The sequence below is a fragment of the Heterodontus francisci genome, chromosome 7, assembly GCF_036365525.1.
Source record: "Heterodontus francisci isolate sHetFra1 chromosome 7, sHetFra1.hap1, whole genome shotgun sequence".
NCBI classification, from domain to species: domain Eukaryota; kingdom Metazoa; phylum Chordata; class Chondrichthyes; order Heterodontiformes; family Heterodontidae; genus Heterodontus; species Heterodontus francisci.
This window is the reverse complement of record NC_090377.1, coordinates 111824599-111838674: the sequence shown is the minus strand read 5'-3', so window position 1 is coordinate 111838674 and position 14076 is coordinate 111824599. Positions and strand designations below refer to the sequence as shown.

Below are 14076 nucleotides of genomic sequence, written 5' to 3'. Positions count from 1 at the left end.
CTAGATTAGTCACATCGAGAAAAAACTGCTTGCCAAATTACAGTTTGGGATTTTCCCCAATGCCGCTATTCATGCTCATGGCTAACATCAGTTTTCATTAACAGATTGAGTCTCCCTTGAACTGAAGCCTGCTGTCATGTCCAGGCTCAACAACCTGCCCATAACCGTGTTGAACTGTTTAGGATGTCCATCGGTCAACCCAGGAGTTGAAAACAATCCAAGTTAGAACAAATTGGACAGATTAATTTATAGATGGAACAATGTACATAAGGAAAAGGACATGAAAGATACTGTACAATTACCAAGTTTACACAGCATAGGAACTGTTCTGTCCATTTAATCAGCGAGTCTGAAATCCTTACTGCTTTCCTTAGCAAACACAGTGCCAAAGAACAGTCTTTTGGTGGTAAGTCATGTGGGAAACTTGCTCGTGCAGTTTCTACTGACATGTGAGGCAAATGGGGAACTAAGATTCACAATGGGGCTATGTTTTTTCTTTTGAGGTTCCAACAAATTACTTCCCAATCATCAGAAGCAAAATGTTATTATTTTAAACACTTGGGTGGACAAGATAGAAATGGCATGATCTGAATCTCCAGAGCAGTTTGCTGGCCTGTCTTTCTGCAGTAAGTAGAACAGAATTATGTCTTGCGAAACCATATACATTAAAATTACAAAAAGCCCAAAGTAACTAATGTAATTAATCTGTCAATACCTGGCATTTGCCCTGTTCCCACAGAATTACCATTTTCCAATTTAGAAACAGTGAAGTGTTTAGACTCTATTTTAACTCTAGCTTTTTTTATATAAAGCTGTGCAAAATGTTTTTATTACTTGTTGTATGAAGACATTTTTCTACTAAATTTGAAAATATTAATTTCAGGTGTGCTTAAATTCATCACAGGTGCAAAACAAACAAAAACATTACATTGATGCAAGTAAAAACATTTTTGGCCTCCCATGTTGGCGGTGGTCAGATAGTGAACAGTTGCAGTTTGGAATTTTTACAAATTGACCTGAATGGTTAAAGGGGTTGTGTGTCACAGAAACAGGAATTTGTATATTGTATATGTTCTTTTTTTAAAAAGCAAGGGTTAAAATGGAGGCTGCACCTTTCACCAAGATAGAAAAAGAGAAGCAATCCCTTGTCCATTAGGGTGCAGAGTTTATTTCTGCTTTTAAAAATAACACACAGCCTTGTAAAATGACAATGAAACCAAAGTAGATTAGGATGATGCAAGTGTGAGCACAAATACTGGAGATCCAATTTAATGTTTTCTGTGTTATTCCTTTGCCACCAGTTTTTATCTTGAGCACAAGTATTGGGAGATTTCTGAATTGGTTACCAGTTGGGGACAGCATGCTGTACCACAAAGTTGCAATGCGCTGCACTTATAATACAATTAATAAAGAATGTTGGACATTAATTGAGTGTTTAATTCTGTTCACGTGGTGGGCATCAACCTGGGATTCACTTGTACTCCTATAGCTAGGAACAGACTGAAACTGGCTGTTGGGTTTGGAGGTGCAGGTTTGTAATGTGTATCTCTGTAAATAAAAGCTTATAAGTGTGTAAAGATGAGGCTCCCGTTCTATCCTTCACTGCCTGGCTATCTGGATTAGATCATTCTGGACTGAAGACTTCAGTCCTGCTGTCAGGGGAAGTACAGAGTAGTGATCAGAGATTACCCTAGAAGAGGTGAGTTGGTGGATCAAAAAAACACCATTTCAGTGACACAGTAACATTTTTGTGGGCTGCTCTTATCCAAATCCTCAAGCCCAATTTCAGAGGAGACCTGGAAGGAGGGGAAGGTTCCAGGAGACTCAAGGAAGGAGAGGAAGGGACCCTAAGGAGCAGTCTTACCCATAAGATGATAGAAGGGAAGAGTAGCGAATATCTCCTGGAACTTGAGTCACAATTATAAATACTGCTGCAAGTCCATCATTACACAGAAACATATTCACTAAATAAAAGAGCAGGATGGGGGACACTTTGCTGAAGAACACACTGAGCAGCTGGCCAAAGCAGTTTGCAGGATGTTTAACAATTCTTCTAACTATTCTTACCTTCTCTGCATCAGGAACCTGGATTGCATCGTACTGCAACACTTCAGACATCTCACTACGAGAAAAAAACAGAAGCGATTACTGTCACATCTGCAGTATCTGTGGTGCAGACCACTGTTAGAGAAAGATATTTTGAAAATAAGACACAACTCTGCATGAAACAGATTAGCAGCTGCTGGAGAATAGCATGTTACATACCCAAGGAGAAAAAAAGGCCATCAGATCCATACATACCCACTTCAGTTCTTGCTGTGGGAACTCTGCCTTGAGCCCTCACCCTTCCAACCTCCCATCTCCTGCAACACCACCTTACCCCCACCCCACATACTCAACAGCTCCTGAAAGAAGCAAAAATCAGAGACCGGTAACCAATTCAGGAATCTCCAAATACTTATGCTCAAGAAAAAAAAACTGGTAGCAAAAGAATAGTACAGGATCCAGTATTTTATAGAAAAAAGTCGAAATTGGCCGGAAAATCCCAAATTTGTCCGAATTTGGGAAACCGCTGTTCCGACATCAGCACTTGTCAGCTGTGAAACTGAGCTGCGATTCTTCTTAAAAAGCCGGCTTGGAAGACGATGACAATGGAAAATTTCTCAGCTCTGCAATACATTCGTGGGCCAGATGGAAACCTTTGGTAAGCCGTGTCCTGGCCTGCGGGCCATATGTTGGACAACCCTGATACAGATTATAAAAAGCTCAGGCCCCAGCACTGATCACTGTGGCACTCCCTAGTTACAGTTTACCAACCCGAAAATGACCCATTTATCCCTACTCCCTGCATTCTGTTAGCTAACCAATCTTCTATCCATGCTAATATGTTACCTTCTACACCATGAGCTCTTATTTTGTGTAGTAATCTTTGATGTGGCACCTCAACATATGCCTTTTGGAAATCCAAGAACATCACATCTACAAGTTCCCCTTTATCCACCTTGCTTGTTACTTCCTCAAAGAACTCTAATAAGTTAGTAAAACATGATTTCCCTTTCACAAAACCATGTTGATTCTGCCTGATAGCATTATGATTTTCTAAATGTCCTGCTATAATCTCCTTAATAATGAATTTTAGCATTTTCCCAATGACAGATGTTAGGCTACCTGGCCTATAATTTCCTGCTTTTTGTCTCCCTCCTTTCTTGAATTAGAGGTGTTATATTGCAATTTTCCAATCCGCTGGGACCTTTCCAGAATCCAGGGAATTTTGGAAGATCACAACCAATGCATCCACTATCTCTGCAGCCACTCCTTTTAAGACCCTAGGATGCAGGCCATCAGGTCCAGGGGAGTTGTCAGCCTTTAGTTCTAATAGTTTTCCTAGTACCTTTTCCCTAGTGATTGTGATTGTTTTAAGTTAATCATTTCCTTCTACCTTTTCATTTTCAAGTATTCTTGGGATGTTTTTAGTGTCTTTGACATATCTGTTCAACGCCTCCGCCATTTTCTTGTTTCCCATTATTAATTTCCCTGTCTCACTCTCTAAGGGATCAATGCCCACTTCAGTTACTCTTTTCCTTTTAATATACTTGTCGAAACTCGCAGTGTGTTTTTGCAATTCTAGCTAACTTATCATACTCTAATTTCTCCCTCATTTTTTTAATTCATTCTTTGGTTTTTAAAATCTATCCAATCTTTTAACCTACCACTAATCTTTGCAGTATTGTACACATTTTCTTTCAATTTGATACTATTCTTAACTTGCTTAGTTAGCCACAGATGATGTATCCTTCTCAGTCTTTCTCAATGAAACATATCATCACTGAGAGTTATGAAATATCTCCTTAAATGTCTGCCACTGCTTCCCTATTGTCCTGCCTTTTAATCTATTTTCCAAGTTCACTTTAGCCAACTCTGTCTTCATACCCTTGTAATTGCCTTTATTTTAGTTTAAGGAACTAGTCTTAGACCTATACTTCTCACCCGCAACTGAATGTGAAATTCAACTGCCCCATCACCCCTCACGGCCCGCCTTGCTTCTTCAGGCGGCGCGGCGGAAAATAATCAATTGTGGGAGCGGGTAGCAGAGAGGAGGGAAGCGGCGCAGCCTGGAGCTAGTGGCTGGGGCGGGGGGGGGGGGGGGGGGGGGGGGGGGTGGAGAGAAGAGGGCTGGGAGGCAGCAAGCGACTGGAGAGCAGGGTGGTGGAGGTGGGGGGATAGGGGCTGGGGGGGAAGCAAGCAGCAGGGTACGATCGGCCGAGGTGGGGTTGGCGGAGGAAGTAGGCGAGCGGCCAGAGGCGGGGGGAGAAGCGAGGCCGCAGCAATTGGCAAAGGGAAGGCAGCTGGGAGCCAGTGGAGAGAAGACAGGCGCAGGAGGAAGCAGGAAAGAGAATCAGCAGGGGGAAGGGGACTGTTGGAGGTGGGGACCCTGGCAGCTGCCTGCAATGTCGCAGTGACATTTCAGTGGAAGAGGCTGCATTTGCACATGTGCTAGAACAGCGCCACCTAGTGGTTGCATTGTCAACAAACACAGCCTTTCTATTTACTCCCCCCATTTGAATGGCTCCCTGCACCACGGTGTCATGGTTCTAACTATCTATGGTCTGATCCTCCGATCTGACCTGACACCTCAGTCCACCTGCTGTCTACCATCGCAGGCTCAACTCCTTCTTAAACAATTCCACAGTCCCTCCTAGTTACTTGCTGTGTCCACTATGGTGCTCACTGCTGTCTTTTCTTGACCAGCGACCCCCCAACTTGCCCGCTTCTCTGCTCCCAGCAGCCATTTTGCCCACCACAGTCAGCAACAACTGGCATTGATACAGTAACTTAAATGTAGAAGAATGTCCCATGGTGCTTCACAGAAGTCTAATCGAACAAAAATTAATGCCAAGCCAAGTTATAGGAGTTATTGGAAATGATCAAAACTTTGGTTGAAGTATTAAGTTCCAGGGAGGGCCTTAAAGACAGACAGAGGGTGCAGTGGAGAGGACGAGGGGATTAGGGAGGAAATTCTAGAGGTTAGGGCCTATCTGGCTGAAGGCACAGCCATCAATGGTGGAATGAAGGGAGAGGGGCGGGCAGGAACACTCAAGAGGTCAGAGCTGCAGGAACATAGAATTCTTGGACGGTTGTAGAGCTAGAGTTAAGGACGGCTAAGTCTGAAGCAACTAGGGCACAAGGATGAAAATTTTACATTGGAGGTGTTGGCGGAGCAGGGGTGAAGGTGGGTCAGTGAGCACTGGGACAAGTGAGCAGGTTTTAGTAGCATTTCAGATGAGCTGAGATTTATGGAGGGTGGAGAACAGAGACCGTCAGGGGTACACTGCTGACCACTGAACTTCCTTTCCTAACCCCATGCTAGCGAATGCTGTAAATAGTTCCCTCTCTTCAGCAACTGTTCCCCTTTCCTTTTCAAAAATATCATCCGCCCCACCTCAAAAAAACCTCTATAAACTCCAACTTGTCCAAACGTTTGCACTCGTACCCTGTAAACACTAAATTTCAGTTGCTCATCACTCCCACATACAAGTTACATTTAAACTCCCGACCCCTGTCCATAAATGTCTCAAAGTCTTCTCCCCACTTTACCTCCACAATATCCTGCAACTCAATTCTCCCCATCCCTCCCAAACACACCATTCCACTGATTCCAACCTTTTGTTCATCCCTGTGCTCCACCATTGCCGGAAAGTCCTTCAGCTGTCAAGGTCCTAAATCTCTAGAACGCTCTCCATTTTAAAAATTTTTCTCAAAACATAGCTCTGTCCAAACCTGTGTTTGCTTTCCCCTAATCTCCCCCTTTCTAGCTCAGTGCCAGTTTCCTTATGCCTGTGCTCACTGACCTACGTTGACTCATTGTCAAGCAACACCTCGATTTTAAAATTCTCATCCTTATTTTCAAATCCCACCACAGCCTCACCCCTCACTTTCTCTATAATCTCCTCCAGCTCCACAACCCTCCAAGATATCTGCACTCCTCCGATTCTGGCCTCTCCAGCATCCTTGATTTTAATTACTCCACCTCTAGTTGCCGTGCCGCCAGCTGCCTGAGCCCCAAGCTCTGGAATTCTATCCCTCAACCTCTCCGACTCTCTATCTATCTCTCTCTCTCTCTCCCATTAAGACTATCCTTAAAAACGTACTTCTTTGGCCAAGCTTTTGGTCATCTGCTCGAATATCTCCTTACGTGGCTCGGTGTCAAATTTTGTTTTATAACTCTCCTCTGAGGTACCTTAGCACATTTTATTACATTAAAGGCACTATATAAATATAAGTTATCTGTGAAGCACCTTGGATTATTCTTTTACATTGAAAGTGCTATGCAATTGCAAGTTTCTACTGTAAACTTCAGCTAGCAGTTCTTTGATAGCAAACATCCGGAATGTACCAAGTGCTTTTATTTCATTGAATGCATAAGTGTACTATAAGAATATGATATAACAACAATTTTACTCAACAGAAGAGGTTAATTATGAGCTGACAACCCAAAAAAAAGAGCATTGGGAAAACTGGTTCAACGCAAAACCTATTTCACAATGAAACTGCTTTGGCAAAATGCAAACACAAACATTGCTTAAATGGCAACTTACAAGCACAACAATTCAATATGTTACGAATTATGTATATAACAGCCAAACATATTTTTTTTTTTTTTTAAAAAGGAGGTCAGTGGTGGGATTTGATTTAAAACAGCCCTTCCCCTACATTTCTGTGCAGACTCTCAGCAGTACATTTTGCTTACGGAATTATTGCTGTTGCCATTTTTGAAATCCTCGTCATTTTTTCCAGAACAAAAGCACCAACGTCTGGAGTTTTTGGCTTTGTTACAGGAGCAAATTTATGTGAAGTATCCTGCCTGACGTTTTTTACTGAAATGTCACAAAAACCAACATAACCGATGCTATCTTAATGGGTTTCTGTATCTGGACAGGCCAACTTTCACCCTACTTAAGCTAAAACTGTACAATTTTAGAAACACTGACAGATCAGTAACACATTTGTTTGGGATCAGAATAGTAAGTTAATTCAAGAAAACAGATTTTAAAGCATTTTCTTTTGGTACTGAGTTACATGTATTATAGTCAATGGAAAGGGCGGGGAAAGTCAGTCAATTGACCTGGCAGAACTGGACCAACACTAATTTAAAGCTGGGACCATTGAACAGTGGTCAGAGAGTGGGTGTGAATGGGGGAAAACACAGCCTTTCTCGCTATACAGAAACACCAAATCATATTCAGACTCTACTTACTGCACAGTTGAGGTCAGGAATTCTACAAATTTGTTTTGATGGAGGGGAAAGAAAGAGCTGTCAATAAGATAGATCATAGTAGACCCATGACTAAAGTCAGAACATGTGGAGTCGGGGGACAAGTAGGAGAAGAGAGAGCAAGCCAAAGTAGGGGTTAAATGTATTTATTTGCATTGGCAAATGCTGGGAATTGGTGTTCCATGGGGAATGGTGCTGGGACCATTGTTGTTCACAATTAAAATAAATGATTTGGAGTTGGAAATCTGAAGTACAATTTCAAAATTTGTGAATGACATAAACTTGGGAAGTGTAGTTAATACAGAGGTGACTGTGACAAAATGCAGGAGGAGATTAATAAACCTGGTGAATGGACATGTATTTAGCAAATGATCAATATAGCTAAGATTTTTGGGAGGAGGAAAAAGGAGGCCACTTATTCCTTGGAAAATAAAAGTGTTAAATCAGGGAGAGGCGTGGCAGGCTCTGGGGGTACAGATACACAAATAATTAAAAGTAAAAACGCAGGTTAATAAGACCATATAAACAAAGCAAACAAAGTACTGGGGTTCATTTCTAGAGGGATAGAATCAAAAATCAGAGAAGTAATGTTAAACCTGTAGCAAACCTTGATTAGACTACACTTAACGAGTACTGAGCACAGTTCTGATCTCCATATTACAAAAAGGATATAGAGCGCTGGAAAAGATTTACTAGAATGATACTAGAACTGAGAGATTCTTTCTATCAGGAAAGATTCAACCGGCTTTTATCTCGAGAGCAGAGAGGCTGAGGTTGACCTGATAGAGGTCTTGAAGCTTATGAAAGGTTTTGACAGTGTAAAGAAGATGTTTTCATTTGCAGGTGAGACCAGAACTAGGGGCCATCAATATATGATAGTCACTAATAAATCCAATAGGGAATTCAGGAGAAACTTCTTTAGCCAGAGAGTGGTGAGAATGTGGAACTCACTACCACAGGGAATGGTTGAGGTGAATAGTATAGATGCATTCAAGGGGAAGCTAGATAAGCACATGAGGGAGAAAGGAATAGAAGGATATGTTGATAGGGCGAAATGAAAAGGGGTGGGAGGAGGCTGATGTGGAGCATAAACACAAATGACCTGTTTGTGCTGTAAATACTTTGTAAAGGCTATTGTGCAAGGACACCACATTTATTGAAAATTCATTACTATTTATATCACACAACAAAAATTGATATGGGATTTCAGTAGACTTACCGGATCTCTGGAAGGAAAGACTTCTTGTACGCCTCCTCAATGCTTTGTAGATAAGCTGTGGAAACATTCTGCTCATAGGTCTGGAAAGAAACAGTTCATTTAGCTGATACAACTGAGAAATACTACTATATGGATCATTTTAAAAAAAATTTGGGGGGGGTGCAAGTAAGGGAGGACAAAATCAATAGATATCAAGTGAGGCACAATTTTGATCTGATCACCCTCTCACTGTAATTTCAAATGTCCTTCAAGAAACTGGAAAAAGATCAAGTGAACAAGAAAAAAGGAAATCTTCATTTATAACAGATCATCTTTCAAAAAATGTCATATTGAATGAATTTCCTTAAAACACAGTCAGCCTAGAACACACACTCAAGTCTTAGAGTGGGTCAAAAACTGCAGCAAGTCCCACCCATCTATCATCCCTTGTGCTCACTGACCTACATTGGCTCCTGGTCCGGCAACACCTCAATTTTAGAATTCCACTCCTAGTGTTCAAATGTCTCCATGGTTTTGCGCCTCCCTATCCCTCTAATCTTCTCCAGCCCCACAACCCTCAGATATCTGCACTTCTCTAATTCTGGCCTCGAGCGTCCCCCAATTTAATCACTCCACCATTGGCGGCTGTACCTTCAGTCGCCAAGGCCCTAAGCTCTGGAATTCCCTCCCTAAATCTCTCCACCTCTTTTGCCCCCTCTCCTCCTTTAAGACGCATCTTTAAACCTACCTCTATCAACAAACGTCACCTGCCCCAATATCTCTTTCGGTGGCTCGGTGTTAATGTTTTTCGATAACGCTCCTGTGAAGCATTCCTGGGACGTATTGCTTTGTTAAGGGCGCTATATAAACACAAGTTGTTCTTGTTAAAGCTGCTTTACAATGAGATACCTGTACTAGTGGCGGGATCTGCTTGACATCAAGCATGCTACCCAAAAGTAACCTTGCCAGGATTCAATCGCACTCTTACACAATTCAGTAAGTTAACTTTTGCGTGGTGGCTGGCTGGGCAAGCGCTGGTCAAAACAGCCAGCGCCAACTATTATGTGTCTTAGTGATATATTCAAGCAACTCCTGGTTCTGAAGTGAGTGTGGTACCAACTGAGCCAAGCCAATGGGGCTGTAGGGGGGTGGGGATGGGGGGTAATCTAACCTCCAATGAAGGGCAAGCAGCAAAAAATCCCTCCAGGCTGCTGACAACAATAGTTTTAGCAAATAACCTGCAGGCTGCTGACAACAATAGTTTTAGCAAATAACCTGCCCCGAGATTGTCAATGTCACACACCATTCCAACCTAGAAGCAGATTACTGTTTGCTCACTGTCACTGGGTCAAAATCCTGGAACTCCCTTCCTAACAGTACTGTGGGTGCACCTACACCACAGGAACTGCAGCAGTTCAAAGCAGCAGCTCACCACCACCTTGCCAGCGTCGTCCACATCCCATAGACGCATGTAAAAACAAGCTGAAGTATTTTGCAATGGATAGACCTGACAGCACGCTCCAGTTAGAATAAATGCACAGCTTATGGAAAAGCTGGCATACCCAAAGCAGCCACCCAATCACTAAATTTAACAAAGTAAAGGACCATGACCGAAACACTGAACAAGCTCTTGGCATGAGTCAGAGTAATCAAAATTGCTGCATGGCAGCTCTCCACTAACATAATCCAGGAGGCTGAGTTGGATTTTGCCTTGGGCTGTTCTTGGCCAGATTGCCACAGAGTGCGCAACAAGGAGTGCCATCTTCTGCACAGCAAAGGAGGAGGAAAAACCAGCCCATCAGGTGTTTCAACATTCCTTTTGTTTCCTCAATGTTCAACCAGCGGCTGATTCAAAATAAAAATAGAGCTAATTTCAGATTTTTATTTTTGAAAAGAAGTTCCCAAGCCTTCTGATAGGATTGTAACTGCAGTCTTTAAGAAATGGCCAAGAGGTGGTTATGTCTATTATATTTCCTCTCTATTGTCCCCTTCCTGAGGAAACTGAACTCTCTCACTCTGTAATACCACCAGTAGCCCGCACATTCCTGACTGGGAACATTTTGCGCTGGTATCCTGTGCCTATTCTTCCACTAGTTCTGCTGATGAAAGCAATAAGGATGTACAGGAAATTGTGCCCTTATCAAGACAAAAGGTAAGATTAACTTTTGAAAAGGACTTACAATAAACAAGCTAACATTTACCCTGCCATCTGTTGGTGGGTATTTAAAGCATTTTATATATAGAAAGCATCGGTCAATAATTCCCTTCCAATGCCAGACCAATGAAAAAATTACCACTCCCTTATGGTCAGTCACTCATTCAGGGTTGGCAGTGCACAAATTTGACCGTTTATTATAAGTGGGTCTGGTTACACAGACACATACCACATCAGAATACATTGCCTTTTGGTATTGAGTTCGGCTATGAAGTATTTTTGTAATGAGGAAAAAAAGCTCCCAATTACCAGGGCTTTTTGAACTTCTTCAGAAAAGCAGCAAAGTGCTCAATATCTGAGGCAATCACTGATAAAATGGGTTTGATTTTCCATCCAAGCTACCAAAATTCTTACGTTTTTTTATATAACATGGGACTAAAAAATAAAGTTGACTTGATCACCTCAAGCACCTTGCCAATAGTCAGAATATAAATCTAGGAGTATTATGATTTTTACAACATCTTTTTAACAAAATAAAGCAAACCAGTACTGAAATCCATCAAGTGTCCCAAACTTTTATTTATCCTCATGTTTTTTCAAATGTGCCTCCCTCAGCCAGCTAGAAAACACAGGTTCCATTCTTTTTAAGTGCCTACTTTCAAGTTCCAGGAAACTAGATTTCAAAAACCGTTCCAAACCTACTGTAATGTGTCACTTCTTGGCTAACAAAAAGCAGCTTAAAAAAACAAGGCATGCCAGGCAAACCACATGCAAATCTTATAATCTGCCTGCCACAATCAGCAGAGCAAACCAGTTCACATGTGGTTAAACTGTTCCATTAAAGCAGAACGGTCTGTTTATTTTGTCTGTATGCGTTAGATTTTGATTCATTCCATAACTATCATTGCTGAGCTATTTGCAACGTACCATGTAGAATTGTTTAGATTGCACAATATCAAATCTTGAAGAAAACAAACCGGTGGCCTACAATGAGCCAACCACAAACATCCACAGTAACATGCATTTACATTGTGCTTCTAACAGAATAAAACATCCTAAGGGACTTCAGAGGCTAAAACAGACACTGAGCAGGGCAAGAGAGGGGTTAGGGGAGCACAAAGCCATGGTCAGAGAGGTAGGGAGCATATATGGAGGTAGAAAGGGGGCAGTGAACTGATTTGTAATCAACTGATTTTGAATACAATCATTGAGACCAGAGAACTAATTGAGGTCGGCGAGGACAAATGTGACAGGATCAAATATTGTTCGATTGTGCTCCTTGCGATGTTTAAAGACACTATGTAAATGCTAGATGTTGAGTAGGAGAATTAGGTGAGCTGGAGTTTGTAGAGAATGGAACTTGACAAACCAGTAAGAAATGTTGGAGAAAGAAGAGTGGCCAAAAGATGCGATGGAGGTGACTTGATGGGAGAGACGAGTGACAATGTTGCAGGCAGAAATAGGTGGTGCTGGTGATGAGCAGAATACGGGGTTTGAAGCTCAACTTGGACTTAAAGAGGTCACGTAGATTAGGTTCAGGCTAAAGAGGCAGCCAACGAGGGTGATGGAATTGGGGCCAGGGGAGTGGGGGTGGGGGCAAGGGGGCTGCACGACTGCAATGACTTTGGGTGGGAGATGAACATGGTAAGAATGTGATGGCAGGGAGGCACAGCTGGATGTTGTCAGTAAGCATAAGAAGCTAAGCAGATCTTTAAATGCTGTTGCTGAAGGATATGTAGATGAGAAAGAGAGAGGGGAGCCTTACCATAATTTGGAGGCGGTGGTGACAGGAGAAACCATGGTCTGCTTTGTTGTGAAAGATAGGTGTGCAATCAAACTAGGTGTGTCATGAAGTGGATCTCAGAGCAGAGACAATAGGGCAGAATAGAGGGGTCAAAGATGTTGTATGCCGGATAGAGGTTGGGGTGACCAATGGGGGATGTTGTGCCATAGTACAATTAAATGGTTGTCATTGTTGATAGCAACTATTCAGCCAGAGACCAGACTTAAGGAATTGAAATAGGGAGAGATGAGAAAAAGAGACAAGACAGCACATTCAAGAACCAGAGAGGGGTAGGGGAGATAGTTGGGGATTGGCAGAGGGATTAGGAACATAGGAACAGGAGTAGGCCATTCAGCACATCATGCCTGCTCTGCCATTCAATTAGATCACGGCTGATCATCTACCTCAACGCCACTTTCCTGCGCCATTAGTATCTAGATATCTATCGATTTCTGTCTTGAACATGCTCAATGATTGAGCTTCCATAGCCCTCTGGGGTAGAGAGTTCCACAGATTCTGAGACTATGTCCCCTGGTTCTAGACTCACCAGCCAAGAGAAAACATCCTATCAACATCTACCCTGTCACGCCCTGTAAGAATTTTCTAAGTTTCAATGAGATCACCTCTCATTCTTCAAAACGCTCGAATATACAGGGCCAGTTACCTCAGTCCCTCCTCATATGACAATCCCGCCATCCCAGGGATTAATCTGGTGAACCTCCATTGCACTCCCTCTATGGCAAGTATATCCTTTATTAGATAAGGAGACCAAAACTGTACACAATACTCCAGATGGTTTTTTTTTGATTGTGGGTCATTCTTTGGAGCAGCAATTAAGTAGTTTGTTTATTTTTTAAAAATTTCAAACTGGTCCATCGACTTAATCCCACCTTGATCTTTGAATGAATGCAATCAATTTCCCTACTGCAGGCAAGTGGCTAGACAGACGTCTGCCCTAAAAAAACATGCTATCTCTAGGCAGTTTTAGATATTGCTTTACTCCTCCATCATAGCAAAATCTATGAACCAGACATTTCTCAGTGTGGGAGGTCAGAAAGATGCAAGTTGGATGGGGAAAACCCAAATTTAGTGCAGAAACTGTTTCCACCTTCTGCCCATGTTCAAAGGGGGGAGATGAGGGTCTCTTGCATCTCTCTCTTTTTCCCTAATCTTACTGAAAAAAACAGGACTCCCTGGATGATGTTCCCTACAAGTGCCACCTCCCGCCAGTGCATCTGAATGGATGCTTGTCATTTTATTTAAGCTTTAATTCATATATGAATTAAATATATATGAATTTAATATATTTCTAGAGCTTGTACTAATATTGAGCATCTTTCAAGGTTCCCATTTTCTTTTGCTCTCAAGATCTTTAATGCCTCAATAAGATCACCTTCTCCCCAACCATCACTTGAAAACATCTCAGCTCTTTTCACGTAGGGATGGCCCAAAGCACATCAAGTCCACTGTTGAACTCCCTCCATAAACCAATTGGGCTTGTTACAATCGTGACTATATTTCAAAAGCACTTTATCTTTTGTAAAGGATATTGGGATGTCATGAAAGATGCTTTATAAAGGCAAGCTTTTCATTTTTCTTTGTTATTTCTCATCTGGCCTTGAAATTTGACCAAATTTTCAGTCGTCTGCATTAACTCATGTACCCAT

At 42.0% G+C, this 14076-nt stretch overlaps 1 protein-coding gene across 2 annotated transcripts in view; it reads right to left on the bottom strand.

Moving 5' to 3' along the window:
• The window catches only part of ndufa10 (NADH:ubiquinone oxidoreductase subunit A10), a 63481-nt gene that overhangs the window by 22111 nt on the left and 27294 nt on the right, over positions 1-14076 (bottom strand). For both annotated transcript variants that reach the window (XM_068035887.1, XM_068035888.1), the window contains exons 6-7: positions 8493-8572; positions 2068-2122 (exon numbers count right to left, since the gene is read on the bottom strand). In XM_068035887.1, coding sequence (XP_067891988.1) covers positions 2068-2122; positions 8493-8572 — 135 coding nt within the window. The remainder of the gene's footprint in view (positions 1-2067; positions 2123-8492; positions 8573-14076) is intronic.